The 20,289-nt window shown below is 39.9% G+C and overlaps 1 protein-coding gene across 1 annotated transcript in view; it reads right to left on the reverse strand.

Annotated features, from left to right (window-relative positions):
- The window catches only part of nploc4 (NPL4 homolog, ubiquitin recognition factor), a 60,271-nt gene that overhangs the window by 31,310 nt on the left and 8,672 nt on the right, over window positions 1-20,289 (reverse strand). The window contains exons 2-6 of the mRNA XM_078571025.1: window positions 19,237-19,317; window positions 11,693-11,805; window positions 6,299-6,490; window positions 4,043-4,091; window positions 176-270 (exon numbers count right to left, since the gene is read on the reverse strand). Coding sequence (XP_078427151.1) covers window positions 176-270; window positions 4,043-4,091; window positions 6,299-6,490; window positions 11,693-11,805; window positions 19,237-19,317 — 530 coding nt within the window. The remainder of the gene's footprint in view (window positions 1-175; window positions 271-4,042; window positions 4,092-6,298; window positions 6,491-11,692; window positions 11,806-19,236; window positions 19,318-20,289) is intronic.

Raw genomic sequence — 20,289 nt, forward strand, 5'->3', positions numbered from 1 at the left:
CAATGCACTACTTAGATACTTCATCTAGTTTGCCCAATCCTATGTCATGATACTATGGCAGTTTTAAACCAACACACCTGGAAATAAGGTATGAATCATAGACTCGAGCAGGTCTACTTTTAGAAAATAATTATTGTGGAGAATCTGAGAAACGCTTCTTCTAAAGAACACTTACTTGTCAGCACCACCGGTCAGTTTTCGGATGTATGCATGGAATGACATATGTTTAACAGGGGGGTCCAAGTGATTGAGATAATCCTCATCAAAAGGCTAAAGAATAAAAAGCATAGTCCAGAAACATAGATGAATGTAAACTACAATTTATGCCAAAAGGATACGGATTATTTGTGTGTAGAACAGAATAAGACAACACATTTTTCAGAACCACCATTAGACATCTACTGAAATGTGCTTAATGCAAATAGGAATATTTTGAATTAAACATAGAATATTTTAAGTACCAGTTTTGCTATAAATGTGAAAATATGTCAGATGCACAAGTGTTTTACTCATATATCACACAGTGAAGGCAAAAATGATTGCATCCATTTACTACTCATAGCACAGATGCAACACATCCCTTTGGTTCAATAGGCTGATATTACTTTTGATAGTTTGCCAAATCAACCAATGCTTCCTATTTTATGCTCCTTATTTGAACAATTCAGAACTAGTAGAAAACAGAATAATGTGAAATATAATCTGTGACTGAATCCGTCTAAACAGTATTGGGATTTTCAGTCTTTTTAAGGTTGCTTGATCATTAACACTTAAAATTCTTATATATAAACTCACTTCCCAAAACAAATTATGATAATGAATGAAGTATACCATTCATATCTACAGAAATTTTTAATGGGAAAATTAGAGATAGGAGCTATAATTCTTCCTCTGCTCCAAATATTCACTAATTTTCCTTAAAAGATGCAGTGGTCTCTCTCTCTCTCAAATGCTTGAGGCAGAACATTGCATGTTCCAATCTCCTTCTGCATCACAAAATTTCTTTCTTCTCAGCAACAACTTCAAATTGTGACCTCTCATCACTAACTCCTTAACAAATAGTCTTTTCCTAGCCTAGTTAACATATCAAAGTCCTTCATATATTTAAAAACCTCTATTAAATTTTCTCTTAGCGTTTTCTTCTCCACTAAGATAAGAATGAAAACAGTTCCAGTACCCAAGCCTCTCAGTTATGGTTTTCTATCCCTGGTATCATCCAAGTGAATCTTCATTGCACACCCGCTTTAGCTTTCATGTCCTTTCTATAATCGGGCAGTAAAACTGCATTCAGTAGTCTTATCAGTGCCTAACCATTGCTTGCACAAATTTATTTTTTCTGATCATTTATTCAACTATTCATCCAAACCCAAGATACTATTGGCCACGCTTGAGACTTTATTATCTAATTGTTTTTCAAGGAATATGTGTTTGAACATCTAGGCCCTTCTTGTTGATGCACATTCTTAAGTGTCTTTCCATTTCTTGGTGTTCCTCCCAAAGTGCGTTTCCATGCCTTTCCTTGCATTAAATTACATTTAACAACTGCTTAAGGCAGTGCACCCTATGCCCAAGTCCACAACTGATCCCTGCCCATATCCTTACAGCCCTTCCTCAATCCAAGCAATACCCACTAATCCTGTCAATCAATTTTCTATCCTGTTGCTTTATTTCCTTTTATGCCACACATCTGGATTTTGCAACAAGCCCGCGAGACACCTCTTCAAATGTTTTCTGAAAATCACTTACACATCTGCTGCATTGCCTTAATCTATCTAATCAGTCACTTCTTTAAGATAAAATACACACAACTCAAAATTTGTCAAATATGACACTGGCTTCTTGGTCTTTGGACACCAATACTACTCCAACTAAGCTCAGGAACAGCATCTCACCCTCCTCCTCAGCACTTAAAATTCTAAGATACCAGAGAGCTGTAAAGCAGGGAGTGTGGGTCTGTGGTAATTCAGGGGCAACAAAGGCAGATTAACACAGTGTAGATCCTTTGTCTTAACACACAGGTGGGCGGGGTGATGGTATTTGCCAGCAGTGTCAGCCTGTTTCTATTCTCTTTTCTGGATCTACTGTGTGCGTTATCAGCATTTTCTGTTATAATTTCAGATGCTTAACATCTAATCTCTCTATCAACCCCACCCAAATCATCACCACCTCTTCTTGTTATGAGCTTCTCCCATGTTTTTCACTGAGCTATTATACATTTGGATGTTATTCTGATGTCTTCATTGTTTATGATTTTTCATATCAACACACTAATTTTTCTATTAGCTGTTAAGTTATGTGGCCATTATTTTTGCTCTTTTAAAGAGTATCTATTGTTGTTCTATCCTTATTTTTTCCTTCTCTTCCACCCAACAAAACTGCTCAATTATCCTTGAATTTTTACTTCTCACACTTAAACTATTAATACCCACCCAAATTCTGCTTTTTATTCCCCTTAAGGTATTATCCCCTTTTGAGGGCTAATTCCCTCCTCAATCCCCATTTTGTTCTCAATACTAATCTGTTTTCTATACCTTCAAAGAGGTTGGCAGCATGCATAGCAAAGGGGTTTAGAAATAAAGACAAACGTTTTTTAAACCAGGCAATGGTGAATATTCTATCATGCAGGTGAATGACAAAGAATGATGCAAACCTTCACAATAGTTTGCTTTTAGGTGAATTGAAAACAAATGCAACATTGAAATATTATACTTCAGGTTGATAAATATCCATGCATATCAATAGGGAATTTTGTTAAAAGTACTTGAAAAACCTTGAAGAACAAGCTATATCACATCACAGGCCACTTAACAGATATGGTAGCCAAGACTGCATTAAGGGTTTACTGAATTAAGTATTAAAATCAATTGTTCACTAAATTACATTACTCCAAAAAAGACTAATATGATGGCATCAAAAACGCTGAGATGGGATTGATTTTCATTTTAAACTAATAGCATGTGCCTGCACATTGCGCTCTGAGAAACAAAATGCAAAGAATCGATTTGTAAAGGGGGAGATATGTTTAAGTGCATGTTAACTGAATAACAAATAAAAGTGGCAAATGCACAGCGTTCAGAAGGGGTTTTACAATTATGTTGCTAGCACATCACAAGATACCTGTAGTTAAAAGTTAAGTAGTGAAGAAGTGTGGGCAAGTTGGTGCTATAGACTAATGAGACCATGAAAATATCCAGCCTCTGTTCTTCTGGGACCCTGTGTACCTTGAGCAGATCTAAATCCAGGTGTACAGTAAAATGATGGCCTATGTCTGTACTACACCATTTGGACTTTTTAAATTACTAGATGTAGGTACTAAAGCAAAAATTTACTATATTAATAAAGCTGAGTGTTCTTTAAGATTCCACATATGCGTTCACATTGTTATTAATACTGATTTGAGAAGCCAATGTAAATTAACACACAACTGCATAAGGATCAGTCAGCAAAAACAACATTTTTTAGACATTCTTGTCCATAATAAAATTATCAAAACATAAAAATCTGTTTCACTGACTGATTTTAATAATGGCTACCCTGTGATGCAGTATATGCTTATATATCCAAGTTCTAACATCTTCCATCATTTCACTTATTAAAAATAATGATTTTCAACATACTTGTTCTACAGAAGATTCCCCCCAATATGAAAACAAATGCCATAGCTGGCTCAGTTATTGTCATGCATGTCTCTTAGCTAGAGTGCTTTGGACAGAAATTTGATTTCATGCTCACTATTGCAGGCCAATCACAGGCCATCATTTTACTGCACACCTGGATTTAGATCTGCTCAAGGTATACAGGGTCCTTTAAGAAAGGAGGGTGGATATTTTCACTCTGTCTCATTGGTCTATAGCACAGACTTGCCCACACTTCCTCAGAGTTAAGATTACCATACAGTCAGAAATGTCCTTTCATCTGTCCACTATGGTAATATCAAAAGCAGCACAAACCAACTTGATCAATATTCTTGGACAATAATGTAAATTCTGAAAAAGTGCAATGATTTCCAAACAGAATAATGAGACTGCTATGACTTCCTTACCTCCAGTGGTACACAATGAACACATTTGCCCAACGCACCATGCCGGCACCTAACAAAAACACAAACCCAAAAGAAGTTTAACAAAGAACGTAATTCTGAAAATGAAACTGAGTTCTTGGTCTAGATTTTAACTGTGGAAATATACAAAAGGACAACTGCAGAAATGTACAAAAGGACAACTGCAAACTGGCAGGCTATTTTGCATCTGCCTCCATTACTTACACTGAGGTCAGGGGATGTGCAACTCAGGCTGCCAATTCACTATCACTCATCATACACTACCACACAAAGTCATAATCTACTCCTTATGTCTTAAAAGTTTTTCACAACAGGACTACAAATATTTATTACTGCGACTCTGTTTATCATTTTATTATGGAATGTAAATACAAGTCTCACTTATTTTAAATGCGAGAACCTAATAATCAGCCAAGTTATCAATACCACATGATGACAGATCAATCAAGGTAGCTAACTCTTCAGAGCCACCCATCAATTGAGAGAATTCTTCAGATCACACTATAAACTAACTTCATAAATGCATTCTTAAAATCCATATAGACAATAAACATCGCATTCCCCTCATTAATATTCCCAGTTATTTCATGAAAAATTCAATTAGATTAGTCAAACATGATCTGCTGTTTACACATCTGTGCTGGCTCTCCTCAAACCTCTCCAAGTGCCTGTTAATTTTTTCCCCTCGATTATCATTTCTTAAACCATACCCACCACTGGTGTTAAATGGACTGGCCTAGGAGTTACTAGGAATGTCCTACACCCTTTCCTCAGCAAGGGTGTCACATTTGCCACTTTCCAAACCTTTGACGTTTCTTCTGTATCTAGGGAAAACTGGAAGATTATGGCAAGCCCTTCTGCTATCTCCAACCCCACTTCCCTCAGGTAACCTGGAATGCAAGCCTTCTGGATAAGCGACTTATGCAATCTAAGCATAGCCAGCTTTCCAATACTTGGTGCCCACCCATTTTCACCTAATCCATTACCTGTCATCTCTGCTTCTACTGATATTTTGTCAGCATACTCTTCCTTGGTAAACAGTAGTACAACGTACTCGTGAGTTTTCTAGCTCACATATTACCCTAATATGATCCACCCCGCCTCTTACTATGCACTTATTATTTACATGCTGATAGAAGATTTTTGGGTTCACAATTATGTTTATTGCCATTCTATTCTAATTTTTTCTCTTTGCCAGGCTTATTTTCCTCTTCACTTCCCCGTTTATTGTATTTGGCCTGGTTCTCAATTGAAGAATTCACTTGACACGCATCGTACACCCTCCTTTTTTTGTGTTTCGTCTTATTCTCTATCTGCCTCGTCATCCAAGGAGTCTTGACTTTGGTTTCCATACCTTTCATCCTTTTTGGAATGTACCTAGACTGTAACCAAAAGAGCTCCTCCCTAAAGATCACCCATTGTTCAGTTACAGTTTTGCTTTTATTTTACCCAGTCTTTACATCCCATGGAAATCCGTCCTCCTCCAATTTAGTTCTCAGATACCAATCTAGACCTTGCGATCCAATGATCGCTCTTACTCAGATGTTCACCCATAGGCACTCAGTCCACTTGGCCCACCTTATTCCCCAGCACCATCACTATTATGGAACAAATAACCATCTCAACTTTAAACTGCTTTATTTCAATCTCCTTCCGTTCAAATGGAATGTCAAACCTGGTTTAGATTGTACATTGCATCACATATTCATCTTGCTTCAGCAGTGTAATTTAATCAAGCTCTCATTGTTATCATATTAAGGTTCATGGGTGCAACATGATGATGCCACAGAACCATCAACCATTATGCCAGTAACACTTAACATAACTAAGGTTATGATATCTGTGCAGAAACACCGAGGGCAAATCAGAGGCACAAACCAAAGGAGTGATTGGAGCAGAGAGACTTGTGCAAGCCTAGATCACTCACTGAGGATCTCCCAAGAATCAGTTTAAGAACCATGGGCGTGGCCAAGGGGCTGGTCACCTAACCTCTTGAATATGGATAATGAAAGAGGAAAGGGGCCGGGGGGGGGGGTACTAATTTAAAAGAGGGAACATTACCACTCAAAAAAGTTAATAACTTTGGATACAGAAGTTGTTCACAAATGGCTTGCGCTTTAAGAGGTCACCTCTCATCTTAATTTACAGCAATTCGAACCCAGTCAATGTATCATTCTATAATTTATAAAACATACATAATTAATGTTATTCTGTAGGTTTCTGAGCAGAAAGTCTTACTGTTGCTGGTCCCTGTTTCTGTATATCTTTCCATCCTGTTTCATTAGATACTGGTCAATTTCATCCTCCACAACAGGCACTGTAGACGTGGTTGAAACTCGTGACCCTCCAGGAGCTTGGGCTGAAGTCTCCATAATTTGAGTGGAAGTCCCAGCGTCACTTGATGGAAAGAGGAACAGTACGTCTCCATGTCTAAGGCAGAAGATATTAAGGACAAATTACTGGGCTTACATCTGTCAAAATATTGAACACTGAAGTTAAATACTGAAACCAAGGACACATCAAAGTCACATTGCATTGGTCCAAATTAAAGCATTCCTGCTGACAAAGCAACCTTTGATATTTTTTGGGAACCTGAGTATTCCATCAAATAATCACATGTACAGTATGTAGAATTTTTTTTTATAAATCCAACTTACTAACATCTAGCAGTAAACTTCACAGTAGATAAAAGCTTTTGGCTTATTTCCACTAATATTCAAAGTTATTCTGGAGAGTTTTTCTCTGGCTAGCTTAATATCTAAATCTCATGTTTTCAAACATCATAAAATCCAGGGGTCACGGTTTAAGGGGAAATAGAGAAATGAAGATACTCCCAATATTTCTGAGCATTTAATTATCTATTAGCATCCCCAGATCATCAAAATGTGACTAGCATCCTTAGCCCAGGTGGGCCGGGAGAAGAATACTGCTGACCAGGATTCTTAGACCTTATCACCATCCAGCAATCCCTTCCTAGAATTATTTGCATGTGACGAGTGTCAGGGCAGATTATGATGGCTTCCCAATTGACAAACAGCCAGTAATCATCATGTTCTCTTTCCCCATTTACCATCCTCCTAGTTTCCCTTAATCTCATCCTCCATATAAGTTCCCCAACCCACATTTATGGTCACCCACTGACCTCACCATCTCACATGGCCTGTGACAAAGGTTACAGATTACTACTTTGTATCATTCTTCACCTACATCCAGTTTCCCCCTTCAAAACCATTGGTCCTTCTGCAACCATCTGCAGGAAAAAACTTTCCCAATTCATATACAACTGCACTGTCAAAATGCCAACTATCTAGCTTTTGGCCCTCCATTCACAACATTTTGGAAGCTATAATTATACTCAATTGCACCCTCACCTCCGCCTTCAATCCCCTCATCCCATTAAAACAACTACTCTCTCTCTCACCCCGGCCACTCCCCCATAGGGTCCTCATCTCCACTCCCTTAACTCCAAGGGATGCAGGCTTGAACAGAAATTGCCCAATTGGTTCAGGCAATCACCGCTAGATCTGGTTAGGCCACATAAAGCACTATCGGATTCTACTCGCATCTGCTAAATTGCTCGATATTTCAGGATCACCCGGGAACGCAAGGTAACCCTGGTTCCTTTTCTCTTGTCATCTTAAACCCGTCTTCCCTGTTTCCTCCACCTTCACCTCCAACAAGTGTGAGCAGCTCATAGATTTGTCACCAAGACTGAGACCATGCAATCAGCTGCCTCTACCATTCCTCCCTGAATCCACCAGGCCGAACTTCCACTAAGGCTTCCTCCTGCCCTACCTCGAACCTGCATCTTTCTCCACCTCCCCTATTTCATCTCATATCCTCTCTGTGTGACCATTCTCTCAAGACCCACCGCCTGCTCTCTAAATCTTAATCCCAATAAACTACTGACTGCTCAACTTCCTTTCCTGCTCCCAGGAGTTAGTTGACATTTTTAACAGTTCTCTCTCCTCAGGCTTGGTTCTTCTCTGCTCAAATATACTGTCACCACCCCTCTTGTTCAAAGCCCAACCCTTTACCCCTCTGTCCTTGAAAATTAGTATCCCATCTCCAACCTCCTTTTCTTCTCCAAAGTCCTTGAACATGTTGTTGCCCATCTTTCTTGGAACTCCATGTTTGAATCACTTCAATTAGGATTCTGCCCCTGACGCAGTACTGAAACAGCTCTCAAAGTCACATATGACATCCTACATGACTGTGGCAAAGCCTAGCTATCCCTTCTTGTCTTTCTCAACCTGTCTGCAGCCTTTGACACAGAATTGTTACTGTGTAGGTGGCTATTCAGCCCATCGTGTCTGCAGCGGCTCTCTGAGCATTTTAACTTAATGCCAATCTCCTGCCTTTTCCCCATAACATTGTTTCTATTTAAATAATCATCAAATGCCCCCTTGAATGCCTCAATTGAACCTGCCCCCACCACACTTCCAGGCAGTGCATTCCAAACCCTAACTACTCGCTGTGTGAAAAAGCTTTTTCTCACCTTGCATTTGCTTCTATTGCAAAACGCTTTAAAACTGTGCTCTCTGGTTCTCGATCCACTTACGAGCAGGAACAGTTTCTCCCAATCTAATCTGTCCAGACCCCTCATGATTTTGAAAACTTCTATTCAATCTCCTCTCAGCCTTCTCCTCTCCAAGGAAAACAGTCCCAACTTCTCCAATCTTTCCTTATAACCGAACTGTCTCATCCCTGGAACCATTCTCGTAAACCTCTTCTGCACTCTCTCCAATGTGCTCACATCCTTCCTATAGTCTGGTGCTCAGAATTGTACACAATACTCCAGCTGAGGTCTAACCAGTGTCTTATATATCATAACCTCCCTGCTCTTGTACTCTATGCCCATATTAATGAAGCCTAGAATACTGTATGCTTTAGAAACAGCTCTCCCTACCTGTCCTGCCACCTTTAATGACTTATGTAAATATACATCCAGGTCTCTCTGCTCCTGCACACCCTTTAGGATGGTATCCTTCATTTTGTACTGTCTCTCTATGTTCTTTGTACCAAAGTGTATCATCTCACACTTCTCTGCATTGAACTTTATCTGCCACCTATCTGCCCTCTACACCAATGTATTAATGTCCTTTTGAATTTTACACTGTGCTCCTCACAGTTTACAATTCTCCTAAGTGTTGTGTCATATCTGCAAACTTTGAAATTGTCCCCTGCACACCAAGATCTAAATCATTTATATATAACAGGAAAAGCAAGGGTGCCAATAACGACCCCTGGGGGACTCCACTACAAACCTCCTTCCAGCCTGAAAAATACCCATTAACCATTACTCTGTTTCCTAGCCCTTAGCCAATTTTGTATCCACATTGCTACTGTCCCTTTTATTCCATGACCTATAACTTTCCTCACAAGTCTGTTATGTGGTACTGTATCAGATGCCTTTTGAAAGTCCACATACACCACATCAACAGCCTTGCCCTCATCAACCATCTCTGTTACATCTTCAAAAAACTCCAGCAAGTTAGTTAGATGCGATTTTCCTTTAACAAATTCATGCTGACTTTTCTGAATCAATGCACATTTTTCCACATTGACCATTAATTCTATCCTGAATAATTGTTTCTAGAAGTTTCCTCACTGCCGAAGTTAAACTGACTGGTTTGTAATTGCAGGGCAGATCTTTACAACTTTTTTTGAACTGGTAGACTGCACCATCCTTCTCTAATGCCTCTCCATCGTCATTGAGTGGAAGGGACTGCATTCACTTGGTTCCACTCTTATCTATTTAATCCTAGCCAGAGGCCCGCACAGTTCACCTCTGGTGCCCACCCCAAGAAAGTGTGGCCCCCTCCTATTTCTAATCTACATGCTACCCCTTGGCGACATCATCCAAAAACATGACAATTCCACACGTACACAGGTGATACCCAGCTTTACTTCCCACTTGACCCCTCCACTGTCTGAATTGTCAGATTTGTTCAATATCCAGTACTGGATAAGCAGAGATTTCCCCCAATTAAACCTCGGGAAAACTGAAACCATTGTCCTTGGTCCCCTTCACAAACACTGCTCGCTCACCACCAACTCCATCTCTTTCCCTGGCAACTGACTGAGGCTAAATCAGTTTTTCTCAAGCTCATATTTAACCCCTTGGTGAACTTTCAACACACATACACACATCACTAAGATGCCTATTTCCCCTTCTGTAACATTGCCCAACTCCACTCCTGCCTCAGCCTATCTGTTGCTGGAATCCTCATTCATGCCTTTGTTACTTCTAGACTTAACTTATTCTATGCACTCCTGGCTGGCCTCCCACATTCTACCCTCTGTAAACTTGAGGCCGGTGACCTAAATCGCACCAACTCCCATTCACCCATCACTCCTGTGCTTGCTGGTCTACACTGGCTCAGAGTTATGCAACACCTTGATTTTAAAACACTCCTCCGCTTCTTCAAATCCTGTCATGATGGCCCCTCCCACCCCAAATCCCCCTGAGGTATCTCCTTTCTCCAATTATGGCCTCGAGAGCCTCCGGTTTCAATCGTTCCACCATTGACATCTGTGTCTTCAGCTGCCTCGGCTTCAAGCTCTGAAATTCCCTTCCCACACCGCAGCCTCACTTTACTCCTTTAAGATGCTCCTTAAAAGCTTCTAGTCATCTTCCTTAATATTTCCTGAGCTCAGTGTCACATTTTGTTTTATAATGCCTCTGTGAAGCACCTTGGGACATTTCATTATGTTAAAGATGCTATATAAATGTGTTGCTGCAGATACTCATGGCCCAATCTAATGCAAGAGATCGGTTTATATGGTGTTCAAAAAACTGAAATCGTTGGTCACAAACACAATAACCATAATCATTTCCAGAAATTCTGAATACTTGTAACTACTGAGGAAGAACTGCTTTTCTTTTTGAGCCAACTACTTCCTTTTTAAATTGCTTTCCACTTGCAGAACACAATAAAAGCTTATAGCTCAACATCAGCAAATAAAAAAATCCCCTTCAGCTGCTTACTCATTCTTCAGCTATTCCACCTATAAATAAAGCAGCCTACAGGCACCAATTTCTTGACACACAAGAAAGGTCAAGTGTTTCCCTATGACAATGGAAAGAGAGCAGAAAACTAAAAAAAGAAAAAAAATCAGACACCTCACATACGTCCTTCTTCTCGATGGCAACCTCAGTTAGGCAAACTATGTGTGCTTTTTTGCCTTTTCCCCAACTACACAATAACTTGATAGAAAATAATTTAAGTAGTCACTGGTGTATGGTAATTGAGTAAATAAAAGTCTTTTAACATAGTATTTTTACTTATGCTTTGGAGATTGAATTCCACAACTCTGCACATTTTCTATCAAGTTACAAATGACTAACTCTACTCGCAACTTCAGGTATAAAGCTTGCTGAACTAATTCTGTTGAAATAAAGTCATTTTCTCAACAATACTTACCACGTTTCAATAAATCCAAAGCCTTAAATGACTAAAATAATCAGGGAGGAGATATATGTCCACTTTAACATTGTTTATGTGTTCAGTAGCTGAAACCCTTTTTTTTTGTATCTCAAAGCTCCCTTTCCCATTCATTTCTTTTCAAAATGTCTAGATGTTGAAATGCGTTCATTACTAATAAATATGGTTAAATACCAGTACGTACTTAATTTTAAGTAAAGAGAGTGATTTATTCGTTGTTGGGGAGATCTCTCCAGTTTTATTTCTGTTAAGGTATACAGAAAAGCCATTGTTAGAACAGCCAAATTCCTTTGCAACCTAAAAAGAAAAACAAATTAAATTACAATTAGAATGCGAGAAGTAAAAAAAATTCAGGACTTCATGCACTTTTGATCTAAATGTGCAGCTACTGACCTATATGTGGACCTCTCTACCATTCCTGAATTGTAACAATAAAACAAGAAACAAGCTTCTTCTGCAGACTGAACAGGAATCATCAACCTGACAGAGTCAAATTCAGAATCATACTAAATAGCCAATGTCCCAAAGTCCTCTGTCATCATCCTTGGGTAGGTTCTGTCCAATGGCAGGACAGACCCACCAGAGATGGAGTCACAGTGGTACACATCATGGGAGGGAGTGGCCGTGGAAGTCAATAATAACACTGGATCCCAAGAAGTTTCATGGCATCCAATTAAACATAGGCAAGGAAATGTCCTGCAAATCAGCCTCTCTCAACTGATGAATCAGTGCTCCTCCATGTTGAACAGCATTTTGAAGAAACAGAGGATAACAAGGGCACAGAATGTACTCTGGGTGCAGGACTTCAATAGTCTTCACCAAGAGTGGCTTGGTTGCACTACCACAAAGCTGACGAATCCTAAAGGACATAGTTGCCAAGCCTGGGCCTGCGGCTGTTAGCGAGAGAACCAGCATGATGAAAAACCTACTTGACCTGGTCAGTATTGGTAGGAGTGACCACCACACAGTCCATGTGGAGACAAAGTTCTGTCTTCACAATGAGGACACCATCTAACATGTTGTGTGACACTACCACTGTGCTAAATGAGGTAGCTTCACACCAGATCCATGGCATTCAAGAGATGCTGCAGCCATCAGCAACAGCAGAATTGTATTCCACCACAATTTGTAAATGCCTGCATGACCCAAACATTGCTGCTACCATCAAGTCAGGTTCAGAGGAGTGTAGAAGAGCATGCCAGGAGCAGGGCATGGGGTACCAACATGGTGAAGCTACAACAGGACTACATGCATGCTAAACAGCGGAAGCAACCAGCGATAGAAACAGAGCTAATCAATCCCACAACAAACAAATCTAATCAAAACTCTGCAACGCTACCACATCCAGTTGTGAACGGTACCAGACAACTTAACAACTAATGGGAAGTGAAGGCTCCATGAACATTTCCAATGATAGTAGAGCCTAGCACGTCCAGCCCAGCAAAAGACAAAAAGACTAAAGCGTTCGCAACCACCTTCAACGAGAAGTGCCGAAGGGATAAAAAGCCCAGCCTTCACAGAGGCCAGCCTTCAGCCAGTCTGATTCATTCCACGTGATATCAAGAAATAGCTGAGTGCACCAGTTACAGCAAAGGCTATGGGCCCTAACAACGTGCTGGCTATAGTGCTGAAGACTTGTTCTCCAGAACTAGCTACACAGCTTGCCAAGCTGTTCCAGGGAAGCTACAACACTGGCACCTTCACAACAAGTGGTAAATTGCCCGGGTATGTCCTGGTCACAAAAAACTGGACAAAATCCAATAAATCCATTATGGCCCCATCAGTCCACTCTCAATCAATCATCAAAGTGATGGAAGATGCCATTGACAGTGTTATCAAGTACTCACCAATAACCTGTTAATCGATGCTCAGTTTGGGTTCAATAGGACCACTCAGACTTTATCACAACCTTCCTCCAAAATTGGACAAGACAGCAAAATTTCTGAGGTGAAATGAGTGACTGGCCTTGGTAAAAAGGCAATATTTGACTGGATGTGGCATTGAGAAGCCCTAGTAATACTGAAGCCAAAGGGTATCAGGGGTTGGAGTCATACCTAGTACAAAGCAAGATAGCTGTGGTCGTTGGAGGCCAATCATCTCAGCCCAGGACATCATTGCAGGAGCTCATCAAGGCAGTGTCCTAGACTCAAACATCATCAGCTGTTTCATCAGGGAACTCCCCTCCATCATAAGGTCAGTAATGGTTCAGCCTCAACTGGAACAGTGCGTCCAATTCTGGGTACTGCACTTTCAGAAGGATGTGAAGGCTTTAGTGAGGATGCAGAAAAGATTTACAAGAATGCTTCTGGAGATGAGGGATTGCAGTTATGTGGACAGACTGGAGAAGCTGGGGCTGTTCTCCTTAGAGGGAGCTGAAAGGAGATTTGATAGAGGTGTTCAAAATCATATGGGGTTTGGGCAGAGTGAAGAGAGAGAAACTATTTCCAATGGCAGGAGGGTCAAGAACCAGAGAACACTTAAAGTGATTGGCAAAATAGCTAAAGGTGACATGAGGAAAAAATTATTTGTGCAGCCAGTAGTTACAATCTGAAACAGATGTCTGAAACAGATTAAATCGTGGCTCTTAAAAGGGAATTGGATAAGCACCTGAATGGAAAAAAATTAAAGGGCGATGGGGAGTGGGTGGGAGCAGCCAAATTGCTCTTGCAGAGATCTGGCACAGACTTGATGAGTCAAATGGCCTCCTTCTGTGCTGTAACCATTCTATGACTCTGAATGGCATGTTTGCTGACGATTGCAAAGTTCCATTCTCAACTCCTCAGATAACGAAGCAGTCTATATGCCTGCATGCAGCAAGACCTGGACAATATTCAAACTTAGGCTGGTAAGTGGTTAAGGAACATTTGTGCCACAAGTGCAATTTGCAATGACCACCTTCAAAAAGACAAAGTCTAACCACCTCGCCTCAACATGCAATGGCATTACCATCACTGAATTCCCTACATCCTGGGCAGCAGGAAAGTCACCAGTGACCAGAAACTTAACTGGACCAGCTACATAAATGCCTTGGCTTCAAGTCAGAGGCAGGAAATTATGCGACAAATGAATCACCCCTTGACATCCTAAAACCTTTTCACCAACTACAAGACACAAGTAAGGAATATGATGGAATACATTCCACTTGACTAGACGAGTGCAGCTCTAACAACAATCAAGAAACTTGACCCCATCCAGGGCAAAGCAGCCCACTTGACTGACACTCCACTTTCCACCTTAAACATTCACTACCTCCACCATTGGCAAGTGTGGCTGCAGTGTGCATAGTTTACAAGATGCACTGCAGCAGTTTGCCAAGGCTCCTTTGACAACATATTCCTAACCCACGACCTCTACCACTTAGAAGAATAAGGGTAACAGGCTCACGAGAACACCACCACCTGCAAGTTCCCCTCCAAGTCACACAGCTCATGACTTAAAAATATATCACCGTTCCTTCACTGTAGCTGGGTCAGAATTCTGGAACTCCCTTTCTAACAGCTCTGTGGGAACACCTTCATCACACAAACTGCAGTCGTTCAAGGCAGCAACTCACCACCACTTTCCCCAAGGGCAACTAGGGATGGGCCATAAATGCTGGCCTTGCCAGTGTTGCCCATATCTCATGAATGAATAAAAAACATCCTTCCTCACATCCCCAACTCCCTGAAGTCTACCACTGGACCATCATACTCAATAAATGCAAATCTTGGCCAAAACTGATCACAACTCAGCTGAAAAATTTTCTTGGCAGATCCCAAGGTCTACACTTCAGGATTCAAACAGGGCAAGTAGCTTACTTTCAAAGCACATTAGACATGGCCTTATTTTGCATTGCTTTTCTACTTTTTCAGCCCCACTCTCCAAAAGCAGAAAAATAAAAATTTTAGCGCAAAATAATTGGTTTTCCATAAAATCTAAATTTGAGATGATAAACTTGGGAGTTCCACAGAATGGGCCGTGAGATGGAGGATGTGGGGAGGGAGGTAAGAGAATCCAAAATACATCTCATTTTGTGAAGTCAGTTCTCTTGCTAATCTGCCTCATGGCTGCTTTGCAAGTTTGCAGAAACTAAATAATAACTGAATTCAATATTTTTCTGATTTCTATTTTTGTTTCAAAGAGTGAAGTAATGCTTCTTAGAATGGCAAACACCCTGATACTCAACAGATAACACGATTCAAGAAGCATCTTGTAATTATATTTTACATTTCTTTAAAAAGAATGGCATAATATTTTAGTCTCTCTTTCTTCCTCTTCACCAACAGTAATAACTGGGGCAGGATTAAGCAGTCTGTAAAGCAAGGTAGATTTTCGCAAAAATAAGTTATTTCTCACCAGCACTCCTACTAGGAGTGATATCTTTGTCTATCTAAGTGATATCTTTGGTGTGCTGAGAAAATCAAAGTCAAAGCCACAAGGTGGGAATGTTTTCTCTGTTTGCCATTTGCAGTCAAATTAACACAAGATTACATTTATCATTTTGTTACAAACAGAAGAAATCTTTCTTCAAGAATCTAAAGGCTTGAGCACTATTCTGAGCCTTGCCATTACTAACATTCCTGCATATGCAGTTAGCAAGTCATTAGTCACTAGGTTATTATTTTTCCATTGGTGAATAGAATATTCACCCCAACTTTTACATACATCTAGAATTCATTTTTGTACTATTCAATGGGCTATTCAGTGTTTTTTTTCATTCGGTCATTGTACATGGGCGTCGCTGGCTGGACCAGCATTTATTATCCATCCCTAATTGCCCTTGAGAACGAAGTGGCTTGCGAGGCAAGGTGTGGGTCACATGTAGGCCCGACCAGATAAGGACGGCAGATTTCCTTCCCTGAAGGAAATCAGTGAACCAGATGGATTTTTACAACAATTGACAATGGTTTCATAGTCATCATTAGACTTTTAATTCCACATTTTTAAAAATTAAATTCAAATTTCACCATCTGCCATGGTGGGATTTGAACCTGGGTCCCCAGAGCAATACCCAGGGTATCTGGAGTACTAGCCCAGTGACAATACCACTATGCTACCGCCTCCCCAAAATTTCTTGCAATGCAGCTACAGCTAATTGTAATCTGTAAGAATCAAGACAATCAAAGCTTGGGAATATTTTTTGAAGTACTCCCCAGTCACTTCAAAAAGTTCACTGTTTTGTTGCATTTTCCCAATCTTAAAGATCAGTACTGATTTATTACCATATGTAACTCATGTTCTGATGCTACTCTAATTGTAAAAACTGACAAATTTTGGCATGGCTTAAGGTTATAAAGGCAATATTTTCTTCAAAATTGCCATCATCTTAATTGTCTTTTCATTTTTAGATGTTGACTTGCTGTATATTTCCAGCAACTTCTGTTGTTATTTCAGATATCTAGCATTTGCAGTTTTTCCTATTTGTTTTACAGCTTTATATTGATGGGATAGGATGTAATGCACAATGTATTGTATAATGGGAGGAGAGTTTAGGTCCTCAGCCTTTTCGAACAGGTGTAATGAGATAGTCTTAAGGAAAGGTGAGTCTGTGTTTTGTGTGACTGACCCTTTAATGCCACAAATGCTAAGTGCTGTAAATAGACACATCCCAAGATCAATTAAAGGATTGCTGTTGTTGACAGAATTTTGTGGATTGGCAGCTGCTTGCAAAGGTCCTATTCCTTCCCTTAGATAGGCTACTTGTTTTTCATTTGGTTTCCTGTCTGCTCAGTTGTGATTTGTTGCTGTTTTATTGAAGTGATTTCAGCCAATGACTTGAATGTTGGAAACACAATTTCAAATGTATGGATGTGTCCAAAATGGCCACATAGTTAATACAGAAGAGGACTGTGATAAAATACAGGAAGACATATATAAGCCTGCAGAATGAGCATGCAACTGGAAAACGAACTTCAAAAAGCATTAAGTGTGAGGCATTACATTTTTCTAAGTGCTTAAATGGAGTAGTGGTACCATGGGATTTTTTTCCCCTTTACTCTTTTATGGGATGTGGGCATCATTGGCAAGACCAGCATTTGTTGCCCACCCCTAACTGTCCTTGAACTCTGAGTGGCCTGCTAGGCCATTTCAGAGGGCAGTTAAGAGTCAATCATATTGCTGTGGGTCTGGAGTCACATAAGAAATAGGAACAGGAGTAGGGCATTCGGCCCCTCGAGCCTGCTCTGCCATCCAATAAGATCATGTAGGCCAGACCAGGTAAGGATGGCAGATTTCCTTCCCAAAAGGACATTAGTGAACCAGATAATAGTTATCATAGTCACTATTACTGAGACGAGCTTTATATTCCAGATTTATTAATTGAATTTAAATTCCACCAGCTGCCATGGCAGGATTTGAACCTGTGTCCCCACAGTAATAGCTCGGGCCTCTGGATTGCTAATCCAGTGATATTACCACTACATCACCATCTACCCCTGTGACCTGGGGGTGCAGATACATAAATCACGACAAGAAGCGATGCAAGTTGAAGTCGTCTTTAAAAAAGCAAACAATGCATTGGGGTTCATTTCCAGAGGGATAGAATTCAAAAGCAGAGAAATTATGTTAAACCTGTACAGACAAGTACTATGCAAGGTTCTGGTCTCCATATTATATTAAAAAAAGACAGAGGCACTGGAAAAAGTGCAAAAAAGATTTTACACGAATGATACCAGGACAGAGTGGTTATACCAACAGGAAAGGCTGAAAAGAGCAAACATACGCCACTCAGCCCCTCGAGCCTGCTCTGCCATTCAATACAGTCATGGCTGATCTGACTGTAACCTCAACTCCACATTCCCACCTAACCCGGATAATCTTTCACCCCCTTGCTTATTATGAATCTAGCTACCTCTGCCTTAAAAATATTCAAAGACTCTGCTCCCACCATCTTTTCAGGAAGAGAGTTCTAAAGGCTCATGACTCAAAAAAATTTCTCCTCATCTCTGTCTTCAACTAGCAATCCCTTATTTTTAAACAGTGATCCCTAGTTCTAGATTCTCCCACAAGAGGAAACATCCTTTCCACATCCACACTGTCATGACTGCTCAGGATCTTATATGTTTCAATCAAATATATTTCCTATCAGCAGACTCTCGGAGAGAAAACTGAGGGTGACTTTATAGAGCTTTGTAAGAGTATGAAGGGGTTTGATAGGTTAAGCATACAAAGGATTCACGACTTGCTACTGAGACTAGAACAAGGGGCCATAAATATAAGGTAGTTGTAAAGAAACTTTTTTTAGCCAGAGAGTGAGTAGCCAAAGCAACACCATAGATGCATTTAAGTGAAGTTACAGAAAAGGAGAAAAGAATAGAAGGATATGTTGATGGTGTTAGCTGAAGAAAGGCAGGAGGAGGCTTGTGTGGAGCATAAATAGTCAGATATGTTGGGCTGAATGGCTCGTTTCTGTGCTGTTGATACTTCATAATGTGCTGCTTCAAAAAAGACAAACATGCGAGATACACAATACTACATATATAATAATTAGCAGGCTCCAGTGCAACAAGTTATACAAAATTGTGTGGAATTGGGGTCCTAAAACCATGTAAATGTTTTAAAGGAACAAGAATTTACAAAGAAAATTCAGTTAACATCAGTAAAGTGGCTGGTGAAAAAGTGACCTAATTCTGTAAACATAACACTTAACCAAAAGTACTCAAGTCAAACTGATAAATTTATCGTATTTTTCCTTTAATTTTAAGTGAAGCTTTCAGAAACAAACTTCCCTTGAAGAAAATAGCTCATTACCTTATTCAAAAATTGGGCTCCTGTTTCTCGCTTCCCCACATTAATCCGTTTCATACCATGCGGTGACTGGATACGGACAATCTAAGATAAGGTTAAATAAATATTTAAGCACAATCATGACAATATTTATTAACGCATCGGCAACAGCTGCATGTGATCTTACATGATGTTCTAGATTAAACTGCAAGTAAATTCCTTCAAAATAGAATTAGAGACTGGAGAATTAGAAACATTTTCAATGGGACTTAAGCAGGCTAAAACAAAGAGTTGACTAAAATACTTAGCTGCTAAATTCTGTATGTTTATGGTATCTCAACTGTTTCATTCTGTTTTAATACAACTGGTATCAGGTATTAAGTTATAATTTTCCCATTGGCCAGTTATCATCTTAGGTTTCCATATCCATTTCAGCCATGCTTGCAGCTGCAAACACATATTCTAACATTGCACAAGTGTAAAATAAAGGGTACATGGCGCACCACCATATTAAAAACCATTCTCAAAATAGAGACACATAACTGAGTTTGATTCCTTCCTACAATTAACAAATCCCTATATTATAAATAAGTGCCTTTTAAAAAATCTGAATGAACTATACTACGGTCCCACTACTGAATCCTGACATATGAAATGTTTAGCCACAGCCTGATATAAGCCACCATAATTCTGTGACAATGCAATCTCACTCGGTTCATTTTTAATAATCAACTGTTATCTGCAGTGTAAGGTTTAAGAACAAATAAAAGTGCACGGCACTGCTGCAGCAACAATGCTTGACCAATGGGCTCCTGACAACTGGCAAACAGCTCAAATTCCAAGCCTTTCCCTACACATTGGATCATAAAGGAGGGATCTCTTCTTAAGCCATTCTGTACAATACTCAATACGCAGATAGTCAATGAACATTTTTACAGATCTTGCTACTAAGTCATCATAATCTACAACAGGTGGGGAAAACATGGATCTGGCTTCAAAGGGGAAGGCTGCAGAATTAGATTTGAAATAAATGGCATAATTTATAGCAGTGCTACTACAACAACGATCAGTGCTGCA

This window comes from Cetorhinus maximus, chromosome 24 (genome assembly GCF_964194155.1).
Source record: "Cetorhinus maximus chromosome 24, sCetMax3.hap1.1, whole genome shotgun sequence".
NCBI lineage: Eukaryota > Metazoa > Chordata > Chondrichthyes > Lamniformes > Cetorhinidae > Cetorhinus > Cetorhinus maximus.